The 22709-nt window shown below is 34.4% G+C and overlaps 2 protein-coding genes across 11 annotated transcripts in view; one reads left to right on the plus strand and one right to left on the minus strand.

Moving 5' to 3' along the window:
- Positions 1-4537, plus strand: part of CCNH (cyclin H) — a 33670-nt gene extending 29133 nt beyond the window's left edge. For 3 of the 7 annotated variants that reach the window (XM_059694156.1, XM_059694150.1, XM_059694149.1), the window contains 2 exons: positions 1526-1601; positions 3386-4537. In XM_059694156.1, the coding sequence (XP_059550139.1) occupies positions 1526-1601; positions 3386-3475 (166 nt within the window). In that variant the 3' untranslated portion in view covers positions 3476-4537. Of the gene's footprint in view, positions 1-1525; positions 1602-2087; positions 2943-3385 lie in introns of those variants that run through there. The other 4 variants (XM_059694155.1, XM_059694154.1, XM_059694151.1 and 1 more) reach the window with 3 other exon arrangements.
- RASA1 (RAS p21 protein activator 1) overlaps positions 4405-22709 on the minus strand; it is a 108320-nt gene continuing 90015 nt past the window's right edge. For 2 of the 4 annotated variants that reach the window (XM_059694146.1, XM_059694145.1), the window contains exons 15-26: positions 22165-22241; positions 21203-21375; positions 20337-20496; positions 17794-17936; positions 15502-15617; positions 14784-14870; positions 11503-11570; positions 10036-10124; positions 8660-8737; positions 8444-8545; positions 6238-6372; positions 4405-5197 (exon numbers count right to left, since the gene is read on the minus strand). In XM_059694146.1, the coding sequence (XP_059550129.1) occupies positions 5114-5197; positions 6238-6372; positions 8444-8545; positions 8660-8737; positions 10036-10124; positions 11503-11570; positions 14784-14870; positions 15502-15617; positions 17794-17936; positions 20337-20496; positions 21203-21375; positions 22165-22241 (1312 nt within the window). In that variant the 3' untranslated portion in view covers positions 4405-5113. The remainder of the gene's footprint in view (positions 5198-6237; positions 6373-8443; positions 8546-8659; positions 8738-10035; positions 10125-11502; positions 11571-14783; positions 14871-15501; positions 15618-17793; positions 17937-20336; positions 20497-21202; positions 21376-22164; positions 22242-22709) is intronic. The other 2 variants (XM_059694147.1, XM_059694148.1) reach the window with 2 other exon arrangements.

A 22709-nucleotide genomic window follows, 5' to 3' on the forward strand; every position in this document is an offset into this window, starting at 1 on the left:
CTATGGCTGCTTTCACACTATAGAAGAAGAGTTGGGTATTTGAGGCAGAAATTGATGGTTATAGCCTACAAGGCGTAATATATCTACTATCTGTCCCTTCAACAAAAAATTTTTCCTGTTAAACCTCTGGATTAAACAATAGAATTTATTAATCTTACCCTTCTAGCTAGTTAATTGAATGGACCATAACCTAAAATTCCTAATTGCCAGAGTTTACATCTCACTCAGATTTACCACCCACTTTGTACTGTGCTAAGCAGATTCTACATTTCTATGTGGACTTGAAGGGTGCTTCTCAAACTAAAGGACTGTTGTTGTTTTTAATTCATTACAGACCTATATGTTTATAAAATATAACAAATTACTAAAAAATGAGTAAAAAACATACAATACAAGCTTAAATTTTATTAGATTCGATAGTCATAATTTATCAAATTTCTGTACACACGCTCAGTTTCTGTATTTATTGCACACTGGTAAGCACTACTTTAGGATAAAATATTTGTTTTCGTCTTTGAAATTCTTTTATCTTTTTTATTACACAAGTAATAGCTATATCATCATTGTGAAAGTCAGTCAATCAGTACAGGTAAACCAAAATTCTCTTTGACCAAAAGCGAAACCCCCGTTTCGTCCTCAGAGGTAACTTACAGTGTTTACCTTTGCCAGCCTTTTCTCCTGTATTAGTGTATGAAATAAAGTTTTTCTCTTTTTATCGATGTTTTCACACATATAATACAACATTTAATAGTATCTTTAACTCTTCCTTGTCTGGATGAAAAAAAATTAGTATTTTAATTTGCATTTCCCCTATTACTCTGAGGCATTAACATTTGTATGTTTAACAGTCATTTGTATTTCTATATTGCTTATTTAAAACCCTTGCTCAATTTTCTGGTGTTACTTTCTTGATTTGTAGATCTATATTTTATATACTTATCTATTATACGCCTATTTTTCTTCTGTTGTTTCTTTTACTTTGTGACATGTAAGGAAATTTATCATTTGCGTTATGCTTTTATATCTAAATACCTTAACCTAGTTTGCCTTTTCAACTGTTAAAAACATTTAGAATTGTGAATGATCTGAGGTAGAAATCTCATATTTTCAAATAACCTGTTGTAACAGCCATTTTTAAATATTTCATAATTTGCCTTATTACAGATTAAATTCCTATAGTTGTTTTACCTATCTAACCATTTTAATCTGTTTTAGTATTTGCTAATACCACACTTTTAGTTATCATAGCTTTTATGTATGATGTTTTGATGAGAACTGTGATACAGTCCCCACACTTCTTTTTCAGATTTAGACTTGATGAGTTCCATGAAAAATTTTATTAGGGTTTTAATTAGAATTACATTGAATTTAAGGATTAATTTGAAAGATGTTGTCTTTATAATTCTTCATCTCTTTCCATGTATCCAGGCTTTGTTTTCAGAAAATGTGTTTCATATAACTATAAAATAAATTAAGACTATGTTGCCGTTTATTACATTGCTTCTTGATGGTTGCCTAATTACAGGAAGAAGAGGAAAGGCTATGAAGATGATGATTATGTCTCAAAAAAATCCAAACATGAGGAGGTATGTTCTCCAAAGGTATCTATTATTCTTAATTGTGCATTCTGGTATGACCATACTATTAAGATTTTATTCTTCCAGAGAAAAAGCATTATATATGTATGTGTGTGTGAAAAAAAAAATATATTGAAAGCATTCATACTTTTTTGCATCCTCCTCCATGTACATGGTCCATTATTAGAGATTCTTCTCACTTCTTAGTGTGTTCTGAAGCAGTATAATAGTTACTTGCTGAAGAATCCTTCCTATGGTCATTAAAGGGATAGACATACATGCTATACATTTTTAGTCTCCAAGGATTCTTCTCTTGTCCTTAATGTCCTGTAATCAGAGTAGTCTGTGGGACCATGCCTATAAACAACTAACTATAAATATTCTTGATTTATCTACCTTCTGTAATCAGCATATTAAAAGAACATTTTCATAAAGGGAGGCAAGGAGGTAAACAATATTGGTTATGCTTCAATATAATGTTATCCTTATTTCATCTTCTTTCCTTCTTAGGAAGAATGGACTGATGATGACCTGGTAGATTCTCTCTAACCATTTGAAATTGATTTGTCAATGCTAACAAATCAACAGAAGGATGAAGCATATCTGGCATTTAAATTTCTTTAAAAAATGAAATAATGTGAAAGCATCAAAGTACAGTAAACTTTATTTATTTGAAAGTTTTTCCTTTCATGGTAGCTTGATGTAAAATAAGATATGTTCAAAGGACCCACAATAGCACCTGGTTTGGATAATCTGACCCTCCACCCCCATGACTAATAATCAAATTAGTCTTCCTATAGTAGCCAAAGCTGTAACTTATTGCATTTTGTTTAAAACAACATAGGCAAATAAGCAAACATCCCTTGTGAAAAAAGGCACCATTATATGTGGTTTCTCAAATGCCATCTGATGTACTTAGCTATTTGTATGTTACCACTTAACTACAGAATGTATGAAAGCTAGTGAACCCGGTATTTTTTTTTCCTCAGTTAGTTAACTGAAAACATCTCCAAATGGTTTTCTTAAAAAGAAATCAAACAAGCAGTCTTTAGTAGTTGTCTAGATTAAAAACCTAAAGGTTGGGTAGCAGGAAATTGTATGTTCATTTTTATAATTAACCTGTTAGATTACCATATAAATGTGTTACAGTTAGTAGAAAATTTTCAGATTAAGTATATTATTCTAGAAATTTATTTTAAATAGAAAGAAGTAGATATAAATGCACAGACTGTAGCACCAGATTACTTTGGTGTGAATCATGGCTACCTCCACTTTGGGTAAATTACTAAAGTTCTGTGCCTATTTTTTCCCCAAAGGAAAATAATGCATCTGTATACTAAGTGTTCAATAAATGTTGGCTATTAATAGCATTTGTTTAATTATTAATCTTACTATTCAGTTTCTAAGTTGGAACCAAATTATGGTTATTTGTCCAGATTTCTTCTGGAAAACTGGGTTGAAGGAATTCTGAGAAACTCAACTGCCCTGAATCTGTTTTATGGATACATACCTTTCCTCATTGTCAATGCATCCATGGCTGCGCTTTCTATAGGAGTGTAGGTACCATTTTAATTACATCTTAGTATTTGAACACAATATTTACTGTACATGTATTCTCTTTAATAATTCCTTTCATTTTAGGGATGAGCTTTTTTGGTTTATTTTTAGAATGAGAGGAATAAAATTTATGAAGTGTGACAAAAGTGGAGGAGCCTAAATTGACAGTCCTGCAGGCCAGGTTAAGTACCAGGGCTGCTAGGCTCTAGCCAGAATTGCAAGTGTTCACCAATACCTTGTTTCTCTTTTAGGTCACTAAACTGGCATCAAAGCAAGGTCCACATTTATTTCAGATTTTCCTACCCAGTTTTAGAGGTTTTATTTCATCATTGACCAGCTAGTTACTGCAAGGCCTGCAAAGGTAAATAACAAGTTTCCTATTGTAGCTTAAGAGACTGGGAGGGAACCAAACCGCCTAGCACTAGGTTTTTGGAAGGAGACCAAGTTGGATACTACCGTGGTGATCCCCCTGAAAAGCAGGAGGGAGGGAAAGGAAAGGAATATGATACAGAGAAAAAGTGGAACTGAATTGACATTAATAAAAGGTATAGTACAGGGTAAGCTGAGTTTTCTGTCATTATTCAACTGTGATTATAGCTATACCAGGGCTAGCTGCCTCCACAGAAATCTTTTAACCCCTCATATTTAACACTTTGTTTTTTCCTACATTTTAATCAGGGGGATATAATAAAATGTTGCTCTTGGAATATAGGCCTTTAGAAAATTTCTTTAGTGTGGGAAATAAGTTTCCTAATAATCTCCCTTGGTTCCTGTCTCATCCACTTTTGATATGCTGCTTAATACCTATCCCCTATACAGTTATAGGAGTGAATGAATTAATATGATCCTTCTAAAGAGACCATTAGCAAAAAAAAAAAAAAAAAGACCTGAAGGTTTATCTTCTCTTTGGGCCTGGCTTTAATACTAAATTTGAACTGTTTCTAAACAAGGAAGAAAATTAAATTAAATGCTTACCTCTATTTAGACAGAAGTAATCAATTAGTTAATATCCCTTGGTTTTATTTTAACTTAACCCTTGTGAATACTTCACAAAGATACACATACAGAAGCAAATAAAACTATACAAACTAAATACCCAGCAGATACAACAAGTAGTCAGAAGTTCAAAGATGGATAGCTGTTAAGTGACTCATGAGGTTGTTTGCATAATCAATTTGGAATTAATGAATACTTTCAACAAAAAGCATTCTAGGTGTTTTTTTAACACAAAAGAAATTGGTAGTCTAAAATGTTTGGGTAACATGCATCGATCAGTACAATGACCAATATTTATTGAATTTAAACTATTTACTGTTGTAAACATTTAACAAAAGCATTATGAGATCTAAATACAGTTTGAACAAATAAGTGGTATGTTTAAAAAATAAAGCTGATGAGCAATAGTTCCATCTATATTTTCTTTCAACAGTTCTAGCAAGAGAAGTAGCACAGTATTTTAAAAAAAGTATACAGCAAAGGTTGTTCCTATTATAATGGCAAATTCTGGAAACTGTAACAAATAACAGTCAAACGGTCATATTCCTAATCAGGAAGAAGTTACAGTAAGAACAGTATGCAATCCAGTTGTACTCACTTGTTGACAGAGAATGCTTTTTCTTGTCAGTTGATTTCATAGTTCTTTTCCCAAGAGACAGCAAAACTTTGGCAATTGGATGTATTGAAAATATATTCTCAAAGTACAGTCATATGTTGTATGAAAGGTGATCTGTACACCAAGGCTCAGAGGTTGGTAAAGATTGATTCCATAATGTGGAAAAAGTGCAAATATCCTGCACAGATAGCTTACAAAGCTGCTGGTACAATTATCCACCAGCAGAATCTAAGGTTTTGTTTGCATAGCTCACACATCACTGGAATGTGGAAAGGTGTGCTATTTTTTGGCAAGAGCAAAGGAGACATACTGATGTGAATTACCATGTTGGCATGCTGAATCCATGCAGACACTTGGGTGAAGGCTGCTACCTGACATCATTGGTTTTTGTATACTGGTTTTGTTTTTGTTGAAGCAGTTCTGTTATAGCCAGAAGCTTTTTCAGTACATGCTAGACAAAGAAAAATGGTATGAAAATAATTAGTAAATGAATGAAAGCTTGGTCAGAAATTTCAGGTATGGAAACCTAGATTTGAAAAAAAGCCATAATCTATTAAAATCATAAACTTGTGAAAATTTTGGAGTAGATTTAGTCATAATATTTTTTAAGTTAGACTTTTGTACACTAAATTCATTCATGTGTTTGGCATTCTCACATCTTAGTCCAGAACACAGATTTATGAATGATACATCTTAAGCCCAATAAGATCACATAAGGGCAATGAGCTTGTAACATAGTGATAACTTTAAAGAATCATGATTACATTTGGCTTAAAATTAAAACAAATATCACCTTTACCTGTCTTACAAAGTTTTAATTGGGCCAAATCCTCCAATAAAGATTTAAGTAATAATAAACCTAGCCCGAGTATAGCAAGGAGAAAATTATGCATGCCATGGTACATACTCTACCCAAATTTCTAAAGTGATTACAACCTTAATGAGCCAGATTATTATCTTAAACTTTTATTTTAGAATCTCAGATTGAAGAAAACTCAGTCCTTTGTCCTATAAGGTCCTTGACAAATGGTTGGCCAATGTAGTGACCTAATCTGGAAGAGCTTATTAGAAATCGCAGTTTCCAATGTCACATCTAGAATTTCTGGATCTGGAGCTTGAAATATTTTTATCAAACTTCCTGAATACTGTTTGTGAATCACTTGCACATGTACGGTGTGTGAGAGACAAAGCCACATCACTGCTGACTTATTAGCTCATTTCCCATTTTCACACATGCCACTGAAGTGTATCATTTTTTCTGTAGAGTTAACAGTTTATATAAAACAGCAAGATTTGACATTTTGCAATATCAAAAATACATACTCTGAGCCTATTATTGCTGTCTGCTGAGAGCCTTACTGGGATTATGGTTCATTCTTTAAAATGTAAATATAACTGATAAAAGTGTTGACCATAACTCAGCTACTTATTACCTCTCAGAGAACGTAACTGTTAATGAAACATTGTTAATGAAGACTGGCAAAAACCTACCTGCTGTGCACCACGCTCATTACTGAGCGTTCTCAGTTCATCTGAATGGGCCACACAAATCTCATGCAATGCTGCTAAATCACGGGAGAGGTCAGTCCTAGAATGCTCTGTAGTGTCCGGAAGTTCAGGTACATTCTTTAAGGAAATCATAAAACTGCATTTAGAAATATAAATCTTAAAATTTCTTCTGAAAAGATCCTAATTGGTTATAATAGAATTAGCACATAATATCCTTTTAAATTTCTGTTAAAATCCTAAGGACTTACTGGAATGAAATATTCAGTGCTAATTCCGCTAAACAGACACTGTGCATTATTATTGCTATTCTAAATAAATGGGTTTCATGAACTTTATAGAGGTTTGTTTTGTTTTGTTTTTAAATGTGGAATACATGCCAAAAAATCTAAGTACTGTCTGTATTGGTTGCTAATATGGATTAAGTGCAACCCAAACTTAAAATTCCTTTCAGACTGAATCTCATTATTAAGATATCATAGTTTGTCTAAATTTATCAACATATGTGAGAAGAATGTGTCAAGCCTATAGTTAATTATCTGTGGATTATTCCCAAAACACTTGCTAATGTGTGAATATGATCAGTGGTAATTATGGTACTTCAGATAAGGTTCGTAAAGTAACAGTCACTATAGGACATTGATAGTACTACTTTATTAACAGTAAATACTGATATTTTGAGCCTCAGCCTCAGAATAAAATATGACATGGGCTCCAGAATGGTGACAATATTTGCTATACAATTCCTAAATACTGCAAAAACACTGTTTAGTATAAAGAAATAATTAGAATATAATTCATTCTTATTTATTAAATGACTCAGTAATGAAAGACACTAGTATTTGCCCTGAGAGAGCTTACAGTCTAGTTGATATGACAAAACTAAACTGATCATAGCAATATAGAATTTTATATCACAGACATGCAGAATATACTTAGGAAGCAAAAGAAATTTCAGTTTTTTAGGGCTCAGCAAAGCCTTCCTGAAGGAGAGATTTGAGGTGAGTCTTGAAAATTTGATTTATACAGGAAGGAAAGGAGTGGAAGAGTATTAGAACACTGGGATTCTAAGCAATTTGAAAGGCTAGACTACACATGTGGCATTACTAGGAAAGTGGTAGAGAAAGCTGAACTGTAGATAATTATGATTATGGAAAATGGAGTTCCAACCGTGAATCTGAAAACCTAGAAATGTGGCTTAAGATAAAATGAGCTAGCCTTAAATATTGGATAAACAGTTTTCCACCACTGACCAACTAGATTTCTTAGAAACTAGAAGAATTTCTATCTTCAAAACTTCCCAGGAGGTCACATATGGAAACATGATGAACACAATTATTTGCCCCACTTTGTTTCATAAGAAATTATTTACAGCATAGATCCATATTTCTACAGTATTTTTTTATACCTGAAATTGCAAACTAGGGGCCCACAAGCAGTCCTGATAGGTTTGACTGCATAGTGGTATAGTTGTTGTTTTTCTGTTATTAACTGAATTTGAATGCATTAAGGCAGAACATGAGCATCTCACTTTCCTACTGTAGCATTCCCTAATACCATGTCTAAATTCACATATATATGTTCCCTTTTTGGTTTCTATATATATGAACTGAACAGCAAATACATTTATTTGATTTTAAATTGAATCAATATCTGAAAATTTATAACTAATTAAATTGTATTAAGAATAAGAAATCCAGGGTCTTAGAAATTATTTTCTTTGAAACTCCCATTCTTAATTTCATAATCACTATTTTACTTATAAAGGCCCAACTAAGGTATAGGTAGTCGTAGTAACTGAAGTATAACTCCAAATCCATGTATGTTATTCCTAGAAAGCCATAAGAATATTCATTCTCCAGTCCATTTACTTGAAAGAAGCAAAAGAATGTCACAATAGTAAGGTGAAACAGCTAATAGAATAATGAAAGAAAACTAGAAAATGACACAAATCCAAAAGCTCCAATAATGTATGCTTGGTATAAATCATTTAGTCTAAGAATAAATGGTTAAAACTATAGTCAAAATATTTTGTTTAAGAAGGTAAACGAAAGTATGCAGTTTTTTAAGTTCTGGATAGAAAATCTCTTTAAAAGTTTGTTGCTGCCCTGACTGGTTTGGCTCAGTGGATAGAGCGTCGGCCTGCGGACTCGGGGGGGTCCCAGGTTCGATTCCGGTCAAGGGCATGTACCTTGGTTGCGGGCACATCCCCAGTGGGGGGTGTGCAGGAGGCAGCTGGTCGATGTCTCTCTCTCGTCGATGTTTCTAGCTTTCTATCCCTTTCCCTTCCTCTCTGTAAAAAAAAATCAATAAAATTATTTAAAAAAAAAAGTTTGTTGCTAAAATGAGTTTACTTTCAGCTATATTAACTATAGGTCTCAAAGTACTTAAAAAGTTATATACATACCCCAAGTTCATCTAAAAACATGATCATACGATGTTTGTTACTTTTGATGAAAGGATTGACACCTTCCATATAGGGTTCCTAAAAATATAAACAAAAAGCTCACTTTATATGCATCAAAAACAAACACTGTCTGATCTATATAACAAAACATACATGTAGTAAGAATTCTTATGTATCTGTATCAGTAGCAATACATGTTCACAGTGACAATATTTTCATTCTGATATAAGCAAACAGCTATACTAGTGAACTGGAATTTTTAAATGAAAAAATAAATTCTGGAATGAGAACAAATCAGAACACATAACCTAGCAGATACAAACTGCTCATATGTAATTCATTCAAAAATAACTACTAAGAAAATATTATTTGTCAAGCACCAAGACAAACATGGGTTCAACCCTGAGGGTAGAATCTAGCCGAAAACGTAGGGAATTAAAATACAGTGTGCTAAGGACTATAATAGGAAAATATGTATGACACAGATAAATCCAAGAACTAAGCCAGACATACAAACTGCTCTTCAAACTAAAATCTTATATGCTATGTTGTATTATAGGAGGTTAGTATTAACACAAGCACTTTTAAAATCAGTAAGTTCAATAAGGAGATGAGATAAAGACCTCATTAATTCCAAGAAATAAACATGAAAAACCATTCAATTTCTGTATGAGTAATGAAACACCGAAGTATCATTATGGCTGTGGGGAGCAAAAAGTCTTACAATTTTATTCCCAAGTTAGTTTAAGATAATAACTAGATGAGTTTGGAAGGGAAGACATATAGACACTTGTTACAGCAATATTTATGATAGTGCCAAATTGGAAGCCATCTAAATAGCTATTAGAGAACTATTTAACATCTACCTACATGGTGGCATACTAAATAATCATTAAGCACTATAAAAGTTAAATATTTCCAGGTACAGCAAGTTTGTTACATTATGATGACAGCAGGTGATATAGTATGATTCTTATCATGATATTAATATTAACAGTATTCAGTCATGGGATCTCACATGAGTTTTTTAAAAGTTCATCCAAGTTTTAAAGTTTATAGTGAATGTTTATTGTGAAATAAATTTTTAAAGATGGGCTGGCAAGCATTTAACATATGCTGACTGACTGAAGATAGTATTCTATACTGAAAATTGAAGATATAGTTTTCTATAATGGCTAGAATAGTGGTCTTGAAAATTCCATTATATACAATGTAAAATCTAAACAAAACATTTTTTAAAATAACGTATCAACAAAAATATAAATTCTCTATGAACTATCCATTATTGTACATATTATTGTACATTTAAGCTATATTTTATGATTTTATGTCAAATTTCATTCATGAATATTTTAAAGAATAAAGAATGTTTTTACCTTGGCTCCAAATTCCACAAGATTAGCTAAGTTCTGTACAGACTTAGCCACTAATATCAGTGTTCTTGCAGCAATAGGAGATGGGGAATCTGTAAGAGAATTAGGCAGAGCTAATGAGACCAACTCCAAAAGTACTTCCAGGTAAGACCATTATAAATTTAGGACATTAATATTTCTTTCCTGTTAAAATACTAATGTTCTCCCATTCAGAACTCACACTTTTTTTGAAAATATGTGACCTCTACAATTCAAAAAAAACTTGAGTAAAAGGGGAAAATGTTGAAGCACTTCTCAGTGCTTTTAGTTTTGCAACTCAGCAATTCCCAACTAATGAATGTTTCAGAATACCTCAAAGCTTTATTTTCTTAAAACATACATAAAACCTATCACTCTATACAACCTCCGTGACAATTCACAAAGCTAATTTCAACCCACTCAGGTTAGCAATTTGCACTCTGAGCAATTCTCTGCTCCAACCCCCCACTGACCAAATAATTCACTGTAAAGCTCAGTCTGGGATAACCCCTGCTCTATTTTTAAGAGAAAAACAGGCAATTTCATAAACTGTTAAAATATGTTAAAGGTTAGTCAGGAAACAATTCTTTATAGAATATACATAGTAGGATGTAAATGAAAAGTTCCTATTAAACGCAAGCCCTGAAATAAGATAATTACTAAAATTTAATAGTAAAAACCTATAGGGAGTATGAATGCCTGATTTTACTAGATTTTACTCTGTATCTCAAGCTATAAACTATAGATAGTATTGCCTAGTGGTTCAGAGGCCAACATTCAGATAAGTAAATCTCTCCAAAAGAATTCTAAACGCTTAAATTTTAATAGACCATAGATTTAACCATTTTAGTAATGATAGAAGACAATAACAGAAATTGGGTGCTATAAAGGTAAAAATTAAGATAATCCTAAATATTTTTAATACAACTTTAAGCTTTAAATCATTAAGATAAAAATGGTTCAGACTCCTTATTCTAATAATGGCTCATTATTATATTGAGTCACAAATATCACGTACAACATCTGCAAGTCATTACATAGTGGACATACAGGTTATAAGCAAAACTGTATCTGGTTTATTGGAATTAAAAAACGGCTGATAAACATTATATAACTGATGATAAGAAATTCCTAATGGAAAATCTCTAAAGAGCCACTATAAGTATTCATAGAGCACTACTGCAACTATAGCACACAGAAAGCTCTTCTCCCCAGCATGAAAAGGACAAGATTCAGATAGGAAAAAGGCATTGTAATAAGAGTTTGAGACACAAGTAGAAATGGGGAAAAAAGGAGTATGTATCTAATCATGCCACCTCTGGCTTCATTAGATGAGAAGGGTAAAAGAAGAAAAATGGCAAGAAAAGGTAAAGAGAAACCATGTAACCTCATTAAATAGAATGAAGTTTTATTCTAATTTTTTAATTTAAAAATGTATCAAAAATTGATTACCTGAGATGATGTTAAACATCCGTGGATTCAGGATGGCAGGACAGATAAGTCGAAGAAAAACAAAACCACTGAATGGGAGGAAATAATTTTATTTTTTTAGAAAACTCCATTAAAAAAATAAAAATCTTTAATACTCATAGAACCATGAACTTTGAACTAATATGGGGAACCACAAACAGAGCTTTAAGAAAATAGCTAACAGTGTCTTACTTTAAGAACATATATATCCTTCCCTAACCGGTTTGGCTCAGTGGATAGAGCATCGGCCTGCGGACTGAAGGGTTCCAGGTTTGATTCTGGTTAGGGGCTTGTACCCTGGTTGCAGGCACATCCTCAATAGGGAGTGTGCAGCTGATCAATGTTTCTCTCTCATCGATGTTTCTAACTCTCTATCCCTCTCCCTTCCTCTCTATAAAAAATCAATAAAGTATATTTAAAAAAAACCAAACATATATATCCTTAAACATACTCACTTTTCCCAATTTTGGAATTTTAGGTTTATGTTGGGCAGATTTAAATTATATTTATAGTACTTAGTATCTTGGCTACTATTTATTTATTTCAAGCTAGTAGTACATTTTAAATTTAATTTGAGAAAGCAGTGTCCTTAAAAACACTAAGAATTTCTGGAAAAATTACAGGAGCACAAATAAACCTTTATAGGGATACATAGTTCTGAAAGGTCTTAAAACTTACATTCTCTCAATTTTCTTTCTGTATTTTAAGCAGAACAACCCAGTAAAGTCTGACATAAGTCAAGTTCATTCTATTGATTCTGTTGATAAGTGATACGAAAGTAAGAATCCATTTTACTAGGGAATAGGTGACTCCTTGACAAATTAAAAATATATATAAGAGGATGCTGAAAAGCTTTTATGGCCATAAAGAAAAAGATAAGCTTTCTCAAGTTAAATATGTTCTCAAATTACAAAATAATAAAAACCAAAAAGTAATGTTAAAGAACATGGCTTAACAACATTGTCATATATGATTTTTACCTGTTAATCTTACTCTCTTAGAGAACAATATATTATGTAAGACTGCAAGCTATTTAGCTTTTTCCTAACCTGCCACCTTCAGTTACTGATAGGAGTATAAGTTTTCATGTAGACAATTTTTCTCTAATTTCCTTTTAAGAGGAATACACACTAACAGTTGACCTCTTATTTGCCTCTTATAAAGACAAGCATTATTAACAAAACTAGATGCCTGGTGCACAAAATTTGTGCACCTGGGTTGGGGGAGGGTGTGGTGAGGGTGAGGGTGTGTGTGTGTGTCCCTTAGCCTGGGCTGTGCCCTCTCGCAGTCTGGGAGCCCTCGGGGGTTTATCTGACTGCCAGGGAAGCGGGAGAGGCTCCCGCCACCGCTGCTGTGCTTGTCAGCTGTGAGCCCAGCTTCTGGCTGAGAGGCGCTTCCCCTGTGGGGGCACACTGACCAACAGGGGGCAGCTCCTACATTGAGCATCTGCTCCCTGGTGGTCAGTGCGCGTCATAGCGACTGGTCGTTCCACTGTTTGGTTGATTTGCATATTAGCCTTTTATTATATAGGACAGTTGATAAAATTCCTTTTAGAGGCTAAAATCATCAGTACCATCTCTATTCTCAGCATTTACCTTCCAAAATCTGACACTTCATTAATTTTGGACTCTTAGAAAGTGAATATGCAGTTGCAATTAGAATATACGCTAACAATAATTAAGTCTTTAAATTTGGGTTTATTTTATATCTACGAAGACTCTTGTACAGATTCTACCTGAACATATTTTGATACTTAAGTGTTAGAGGCAACATCAAACCATAAAAGAGTTTCAATGTGCAAATCTACTTTCTGTTTTAAGAGGGATACTAAGTACCTACACATACATTTAAAAGCTTATTAGGGGCAAAAATCATCACCTTGGGTATAAATGCTCCTTAAAATACCCGGCAGTAGCAAACAGTCCACAGCAGAATTTCCTGCTGTGCCTGCTTAACACATACACTTGTTTGAAACTTAGAGTTTATAGAAGTGTTAATTTACATCACACATATAATTGTGCAGAATACGCTTGTGATTCTTTTTTATTCTCAATCACTACTAAAGCCAAGAAATACAGAATCTATAATTTTTAAATATTTTGGTCATATGATTCTAAGATTTTTACCTAAAAAGACTAGAAGCCTCTAAAAAATTTAGGTTGGGGGCCAGATTAACACACACTTTCAAAACTAATTGTATGTTATGGTTTTTTTTAGTGGTTGGGTAATATTTTTAAGGGGCAGAACATGACTGGCAAAATATATTCTAAATAGTAAATTCTATCATTATTAGACTACTATATTCTCTGATGCTTTATCACTAAGTTTCCAATTGGTTTGAATGGATTGGGGTGTGCTTTACAAAAGCCTGCAATAGTACTCAGAATATTAAGTTGGGGCCCAGCCTGTGTGGCTAAGTGGTTGAGCATTAACCTATGAATCAGGTCTCACAGTTCCATTCCTGGTCAGGGCACATGCCTGGGTTGTGGGCTCAATCCCCAGAAAGGCATGCAGGAGGTAGCCGGTCAATTACACTCTTTCATCATTGATGTTTATCTCTCTCTCTCTCCTCCCTTCCTCTCTGAAATCAGTAAAAAATACATATATTTTTTAAATACAATATTAGATTGTGTCTTAGAAGTTTAGTCTTTAGTTCTGTCTTAGCCACTAACTTTGCAATTTCTCCTAATTGCTACAATGAGTATACCAACAAAACTTCAGAACTAGAGGCTCTGATTGGAGATTAGCCCACGGGCACAAACCGTGTTACAAACCAATTAATATCAAAATGGCTCAATTATTGCTCTTCTTAGCACCAAGTTAATCTCTGTTTTTCTTTCCTTCCTTTCTTCCTCCCTTTGTCTATAGGTAAGTATGTATATGTGGGTGTGTGTGTGTGTATAAAGAGTACTATAAAGTTAGCTACAGATTTTGTTGATTATTTGACTTTTAACCTCATGATATAAAATAAAAATCTCCAATAGTTAACTGACTATAAATGAATGTTTGGGTTTTTAGAAAATGCAAAAGTTATCTCGGTAATCATAGTAACTCCCAAAAAAACCCCAAAACACCCCAACAACACTGAAAGTTAGTTTAGGAGCCATTTGAACTCAGAACATATTCAACAGGGTTCAGAATAAAAAGAAAAGGTTTTGAATTGTACACTGTGTACTCTGAGTCTTCAAATTTTCACAATTATCCTCTTGACTCTCAGTATGTACCATATACAGTGATGTAATAAATGAACTGCTTCGCCTTACCTAACAACTCTTGTTCTCATGGTGGTATTTGTAGGCCACTTGTGCTGAACAGATTTCTGTAAACACCCATAAATATATCTCAGTGTCCTGCCAAAATAACACAATCATCTCAATACAGAAAGCAAGTGAAAATACTGATTTCAATATACCCAAAGTTTAATTTACCAAATACATAACATTTTAATGCAACTGACCTTTTCCCAAAGTAATGAGAGAAACAATTTTTCATCATTAATCATTTAACCAATTTTTTTACATTTGCTTTGGAAGAAATCTTACCATATTTAGATTATTCTATATTTATGAAAAAAGTATTGGGATAAGGATGCAGAGGAACTAATGAGTTCAGGTTTTGGGGAGTTGTTGACTTTAACAACTTCTACCTGATTGAGTTAACTAACACTGGAAGCCATTAAGCAGACTGGATAGAGATAAGTCTTTTATCATTTCCTCAAATCTAAGACTATACCTCTATTCATTCCCCAAGTCACTATATAAATCAGACATGAGCTTGTATAAAAACATGATTTGTTTTACTTAACGTAAATATTTCACACGCTTCTTCAGTCTTCTTAAACACAATTCATTTTGTAAAAATTAAAACCCCTCTTTCAAAGTATCCTAACATCAGCACAGTGGAAAAGCTTACATTTTAGAAGTACAAATTTTTCAAAATGCAGATACACAATTTCTTGTCAAATTAAAATTCACCACTTACGGTGGAAGTATTTCTGAAGCCATGAATATTTTCTCCACAAGCTCTGAAAGTATGTTCAATAGGTGTGCTAAATTAGTGTTCACATCTTCATTTTTTTCTAATTTTGATGGACTTAACTAAGAGAAGGAATAAATCAATATAAATGCATCTTGGCAATGATAAACACAAATGAATCAAAGTAATCAAACAGTTCTTTTCAAGGTTCTCTATTTTTTCCATCTGTATTAGACTTTCGGCAGGTGGGGGGGGGGGGGGGAATATAAGTGGGAATTTTAAAGTAGTATATGCTATGAAGCTCCTTGGGTTTGTTACCATTAATTTCCAATTACAGTTGACCCTTGAACAACATCGGTTTCAACTGTACCGATCCATTTATACGAGGACTTTTTCAATAAATACCTTTACTTTTTTATCTGTGGTTGGGAGGATGAATGCAAAGGGCCAACTGTAGCACTGATCTGTGATTTTCATATAATAAACTTGCACATCCACAGATTTTTATATACATGGGTGTCCTGGAACCAATCTCCCAGCAATACAGAAGGAAAACTAAGTTTTGAGGGAGTCATGAATTTTATGTGGGTTTTTGACCATGCAGGAGTGGGAGTTGGAGAGCACCCCTAACCCTTCTCCCCTCCAGATTGTTCCAGGTTCAACTGTACTGAATTGAAGAACAAGCTATGATTATTCAACAACTTTCAGTTGCTTTGGAATCAATGCCAGTATTAAAGTTCTCTTCTGTTCATTTTATCAGATTTTACCATAGATCTTTACATTCACATAAAATTGGGTTAGACTTTATTTTAAATACAGTATTCTAAGCTAAAAGACCAAAAATAAAAAACAAAAAAACAACAACACAGTTTTAGTGGCCAAATAGTCACAAATATACTAGGAGTATTTAAATGGGAAGAAAGATCACCATACTGTTATTGTAATGTCTGTCTTAATTCTATTTATTTGAGGGAAAAAATGGCTTTTCTGAATGGGATAAGACTTATTTATCACTAGAAAATACCAAATGCCTGGGGCAGAATCATGAACCTTTCTCAAAACTTCCCTGAAATGTAAGTGTCCTGATCTAGACTGGAGTACATTTCTCTAGAGATGTCTAAATTCCCCAGCCTGGATCCAGCAACCAGACACTCTGCAGACTTGCTGAATTCCTATATCCTTACTAGTTAGACCATCTGTGGTGTTACCTCAAGTTTTCAACACTAATTCTCTAATTAGTAAAAATTGACAACTTAATGCAGAATTAACATGTTCTCAGTGTACATTGTCAAAAGCAATTTCTTATTTTATTAGAGTTAAAAATATATTTAGTATCTTCTGTAGTTGCTCTACCTTCAGAATAAAATGAGAGAATAGCCATAAGTGAGATACCACTCTTTCTCTTCAATGATTTACTAAGAATTTACACTGAAGCCTTTTTTTTCTTTTGTGAAGATTATATCATATTACCCCACACCCCCCAAAAATGCCTTAAGGACAAATCTAAATGTTGTGATGAGCTACATAGAATTTAACTAGGTTATACAACAGAAACTTAAGATTCTGTTACTCCCAACTTCTGAAAGTAGCATATATTTATCAGTATAGTAGGAGAAATAATAAAGTACTTTCATGAATTCCTGGTGCAATATGAGGTTTTAATCCCCAAGTAAAGCCATCTTTAAGAAAAAAAAAATCTGTTTTTTAGGTAATATTTTCCAAAAGTAGTAGTACAACAGGTATAACTGCTCTGATAATTTTAGAAAGCTAATGTAGTTCCCTTAAAATGTAATCCTTCCTATATAATAAAAGCCTAATATGCTAAGTGTCCAGTCGTCCATTCAACCAATCAAAGTGTAATATGCTAATGATATGCTAAGGCACTCAACTGCTCACTATAATGTGCACTGACCACCAGGGGGCAGACAGTTGACCAGTCACTATGATGTGCACTGACCACTAGGGGGCAGACGCTCTGACTGGTAGGTTAGCTTGCTGCTGGGGTCTGGCCAATCAGGACTGAGCAAGACCGGCTGGACACACCTTGGAGCCCTCCGATGACCCTCCCCGGCTGGCCAACCTTCCATGTCCCTCCCCGGCCCCAATCGTGCACCGGTGGGGTCCCCTGGCCTGGCATGTGCCCTCTCTCAATCTGGGACCTCTCGGGGGATGTCGGAGAGCTGGTTTTGGCCCAATCCCATAGGCCAGGCCAACGGACCCCACTTTTGCATGAATTCATGCACCGGGCCTCTAGTTAACTATAAAGTATTACCTATTAAAATATGCTGTTTGTCATACCTCACAAGATTGCTTGCTTTCCATTATCTTTAAAATGGAGTCTTTCAAAGCATGATGGACAAATTGTGTGGCAGTGGCTTTCATATACTGCTCCATCAAGGTGCTTGCAAGTGTTGTGGCTCGAAATAAGGTAGTGGCTTCATCTACATAAATATATTAAAAAGTTATCTGTAAATAACTGTACTAATGTGAACCGACTAGAAATTAAATAAATTCATTTTTACTTCAACGATTTTAACCATTTAAGTATGCTTATTTCCATCCAGCATTAAAGTACTGATTATAATGACATCCTACTATATTCTATAGACTTAAGTCTTCAAAAAGCTAATACAGACAGTCTTCGGGTAACATCAGACTTGATGTATGTTGTTTCGTGGTTACATCGCCATTTCCCATTAATTTATAAAAAAAAAAAAAAAAAAGTCCCGCCGAAACCGGTTTGGCTGAGTGGATAAAGCGTCGGCCTGCGGACTGAAAGGTCCTAGGTTCGATTCCGGTCAAGGGCATGTACCTGGGTTGCGGGCACATCCCCAGTAGGAGATGTGCAGGAGGTGGCTGATCGATGTTTCTCTCTCATCGATGTTTCTAACTCTATCTCTCTCCCTTCCTCTCTGTAAAAAATCAATAAAATATATTTAAAAAAAAAAAGTCCCATCATTTCGATGTATGTACATATGTGCTTTATGTTTTTCATTATTTATTTACCACAAGTAAAGGTCAGGAATTGTTATCTTTCTTTTAAACTTTTTTTACTGTTGTTTCACTTCATTACTGCTGTGTATGTGCTCCATGTGAGTGACGTAGGTGCTTATGTAGGTAGGTTCCAACTTAAGGCGAAAATCGCGTTATGCTGTGCCATAGGAACGGATCTCCGATGTAACCCGAGGACCTACTATATCTATTATTGCATTAGATTATAAACAGGAGAAGGGATTACTACTATCGTGTTCATACCAAAAAAAAAAAAAAAAAGGTTTAGACTAGTTAACATAAAACCCCCAAATAAATTAATGTATGAGCCTAAAACATGGCTACTAATCCTATATAATAAAAAGCTAATATGCAAATGGTCATTGCACCCTTGCGCCAGGCCAGGGGACCTGAGGCTCCTCCCCCCACCCTGCGGGGCTTGACAGGGGTGGGGCCCGCACAATCTGGGTCTTGTGCAATTTTGAGGTGCGCACGGGTGGACGGGGACTTGACTCTGGGTCCTGCAGTGCGCCCCAGACTCTGACAAGAGGGAGATTTTGATATACATTTTACTAATTTTCTTTCATCTCTGACACTTCTATTATAGAAAAAGGGCAAATAGCAATATTAAAGTATTTCCTCTAATTCCTTTTTTAAAAAATTTATTTTATTGATTTTTTACAGAGAGGAAGGGAGAGGGATAGAGAGTTAGAAACGTCGATGAGAGAGAAACATCGATCAGCTGCCTCCTGCACACCCCCTACTGGGGATGTGCCCACAACCAAAGTACATGCCCTTGACCGGAATCGAACCTGGGACCCTTCAGTCCGCAGGCCGACGCTCTATATACTGAGTCAAACTGGTTAGGGCTAAATAATTCCCTTTTAATGTGCATGAAATTAATGCACTGGGCCAATAGTGATTTAAATAAAATTCTAAAAAACACAAATATTGCCAGTGTAAAATACATATCACCACTTGATCTTTCCTGACACATCTGTATATTACATTTTCTATGATTAAAAGTAAATAGTTTTAGATTTTACAGTTTATTTGGGGGAGCCTAGAGGCAAACACTGTCACTGAGTCAAAGCGCTGGCTGAAAGTGATTATTTTGACATATTTGTAAGCTGTTACAAAGCACTGTGTGCCTAGCTATAGTGCCCAGGAACTACTTATCTGCAGAATTTATTTATTTATTTATTTATTTATTTATTTATTTATTTATTTATTTATTTTTAATATATTTTATTGATTTTTCACAGAGAGGAAGGGAGAGAGATAGAGAGTTAGAAACATCGATGAGAGAGAAACATCGATCAGCTGCCTCCTGCACATCCCCCACCGGGAATGTGCCTGCAACCCAGGTACATGCCCTTGACCGGAATTGAACCTGGGACCTCTCAGTCCGCAGGCCAACGCTCTATCCACTGAGCCAAACCGGTTTTGGCTATCTGTAGAATTTAGAAATGAAACTCAGCTGGCACCAATTTCTATGCAATAAATTAGTAAGTAAAAAGTAAAAGAACATGGTATGTATGTCACACTGTTCTTAATAAAGGACTAGAAGTCATTGATCTGCACACAGAAGTCACTTTCTTATGACTTCTAATACTAATTTGTCATGACAGAAACTTGTATTAAAATAACCACCACCCATACTAGCCAGCACAAGAATCAGAACTGGCATTCTAACTAATTTTTAATAAAGGAAAAACATAATAATTTATTTTGCAAGATGATTAAACTGTTTAATATATTCTAACATAGAATCCACATATATTTGCTATTTAAAATCTAATTGTTGACCAAATTTTTAAAAGTATCACATTAACACATCCATACTGTACCTTCCATGCTTATTTCTCTGTCATTTAGTGTACATAGCAACAATGATTCAAGTTTTTCATGAAGGAAAATCCTCAGTAGGATGCTAGCCAGTAGTGTTCGATCCTGTCCACACACATGTGATAAAGCATAGACTACATGAAGGTCCTTTTGCAGTATAAGCTAAAAATGACATCAAGAAAGATTGTTGAAAGTACAGCATTAAGCATTCGCAGTGAGATTAACAAAATATATTCTTTTATGTTCTTACTAGAGGCCTGGTATATGAAAATTCATGCACTGGGGGGGTGGGAGGAGGGTGTCCCTCAGCCCGGCCTGCCCCCTCTCACAGTCTGGGAGCCCTCAGGGGCAGGAGGCGACCTGGCGATCAGGGGAAGGCGACACCATCACACCTCTGCTGCTGCCACTGCCAGCAGTGCAAACCGCGGGCGGCTGGGGGGCTGAGGGGACTGGGTGCCGCCATCCTTGAGGGCGTGGCAGTCAATTAGCATATCCCCTTCTTATTGGCTGTGGGCATCACCGTCTTTGAGAGCATGGTAGTCAATTAGCATATTCCCTCCTTATTGGCTGTGGATGCCGCCATGTTTGCAATGGCATGAGGTTCAATTAGCAAATTCCCTCTTTATTAGACAAGGTATTTACAAATATGTTGTATTGAAAAAATTTATTTAAAAAAGAATAAGTTTGTAGCCTACATATTTTTGTTTCCTGAGACTAACCTCATACTACCAAAGGGTGTTCAACCCTCTTTTGTCTGTTAGTGTGACACTAAGCTATGGAATTATTACACTTAATGGGTCTTTTATTAAATGTTAAATATTTCTGTTAATGCTGTAAAAAATAAGTAGACTGGTAAATAACTGATTACCTCTTTAAATTCACTGTATTCTTCTTCTGGCATGATTTTTTCCATAGAATATCGTGCCCGGACACGCAGGGATCCTGGTTCAATACCTTTTAATGGTATATGGGAGCTGAGCAAAAACCATTCATCTGTGGCATGCCCTTTCTGTAACCGGCTCAATTGGCAGCGCATAAATACTTGGATAGAAAAACATGAAATGATTACTATCTAAAAAGATGACACTATAAATTAGTCATACACGTAAATTATTCTGATATTTTGCCTTCTCTACAGTGTTAAATGCTTTTTATTAAAGAAGTTTACTTCATTTAATATTTACTTCATTCATTTCTTGAATGTCTACTATGTGTCAAACTCTGTTATAGGCAATGATTTAGGATACAGGCATGATTAGGGAAATAAAGGAAACATTTTATAGAGAAAGATTCAGGCTTGGACCTATCTGTTAATACAAAGCACTTCTTTCTCTAAACATGACTTTTAAGAAGGTATTATTAACCTAATTCACAGATATGTGAATTGCTAAATCCCACTGCCACCTGTTTCAGCAACAGGCAGGGAAAAAGTGAACAAATAGTACACTCGTGTTTATAGAAAAAAGTTTTTTAAATAGACTGCTTTTTCCCACTTACTTGCAAAGTAGAAAAGGAAAAACCTAAAAAGGATAAGAAGGGATAGGGGAAGAACAACAGAAAGATGACCACTTTCACTGTTTTCTTGTTCTTCCTACTCATTAGGAAGGGGAGGGTGAATAGATATATAATTTAATCTTAAAGGCTTCAGTTTAGAATATGTATAATTTAGTCATATCAATTATTTTTAGAAGAACAAAAAAACTACCTCAAATTATACTACTTGTACTTCTATTTTTAATTTCCATTTTCTATTATAGTACATTATGGATTTTAAAAGTACACAAATATGTTTGTCTTTTAGTTTAGAAAGAAATTTCTGTATCAACTTACAGATATCAGGATCTTTGCTTTTCTTTGTTTTATTACTAAGAGTTATTTCAAATCTGTTGATGTCAGGAGGAAGATCACTAAAAGAGCAAGAAGAAATAGAATTAACAAAATGTCCTGGCATTAAGCTATTTAATTCATTTATTTCTAGTATCCAATAAGGCTCCTAGTTTGCTACTAAACAACCTGAATATGTGAGATTTACAACTAGATTCAAAATGTTTTATTGCTTGGCATATGGGAATATAGACCAGCAAATTACACTTTCCCTAACATCTTTATAACCTCCTCAGGTAAATCCTGGAAACCTTCGTAACATTTTATATTTGTATGTCAGTAAATGGTTTAGGACTTGTCATTTATGCTAATTCATATTAATTACTAGGTGGAAAACAAAAGACATAGCACATTACTAAAAAAAAAAAAAAAAAAAAGTGTGTGGGGGGAAGGAGGGGGAAGTACTATCAAAAGGACTGGACTTGGTGCCCTGTTCTGACAGTTTAGATGCAGAGACAAAAATAAATACATACATACGTACATACATAAAT

This window comes from Myotis daubentonii, chromosome 4 (genome assembly GCF_963259705.1).
Source record: "Myotis daubentonii chromosome 4, mMyoDau2.1, whole genome shotgun sequence".
Classification (NCBI taxonomy): Eukaryota; Metazoa; Chordata; class Mammalia; order Chiroptera; family Vespertilionidae; genus Myotis; species Myotis daubentonii.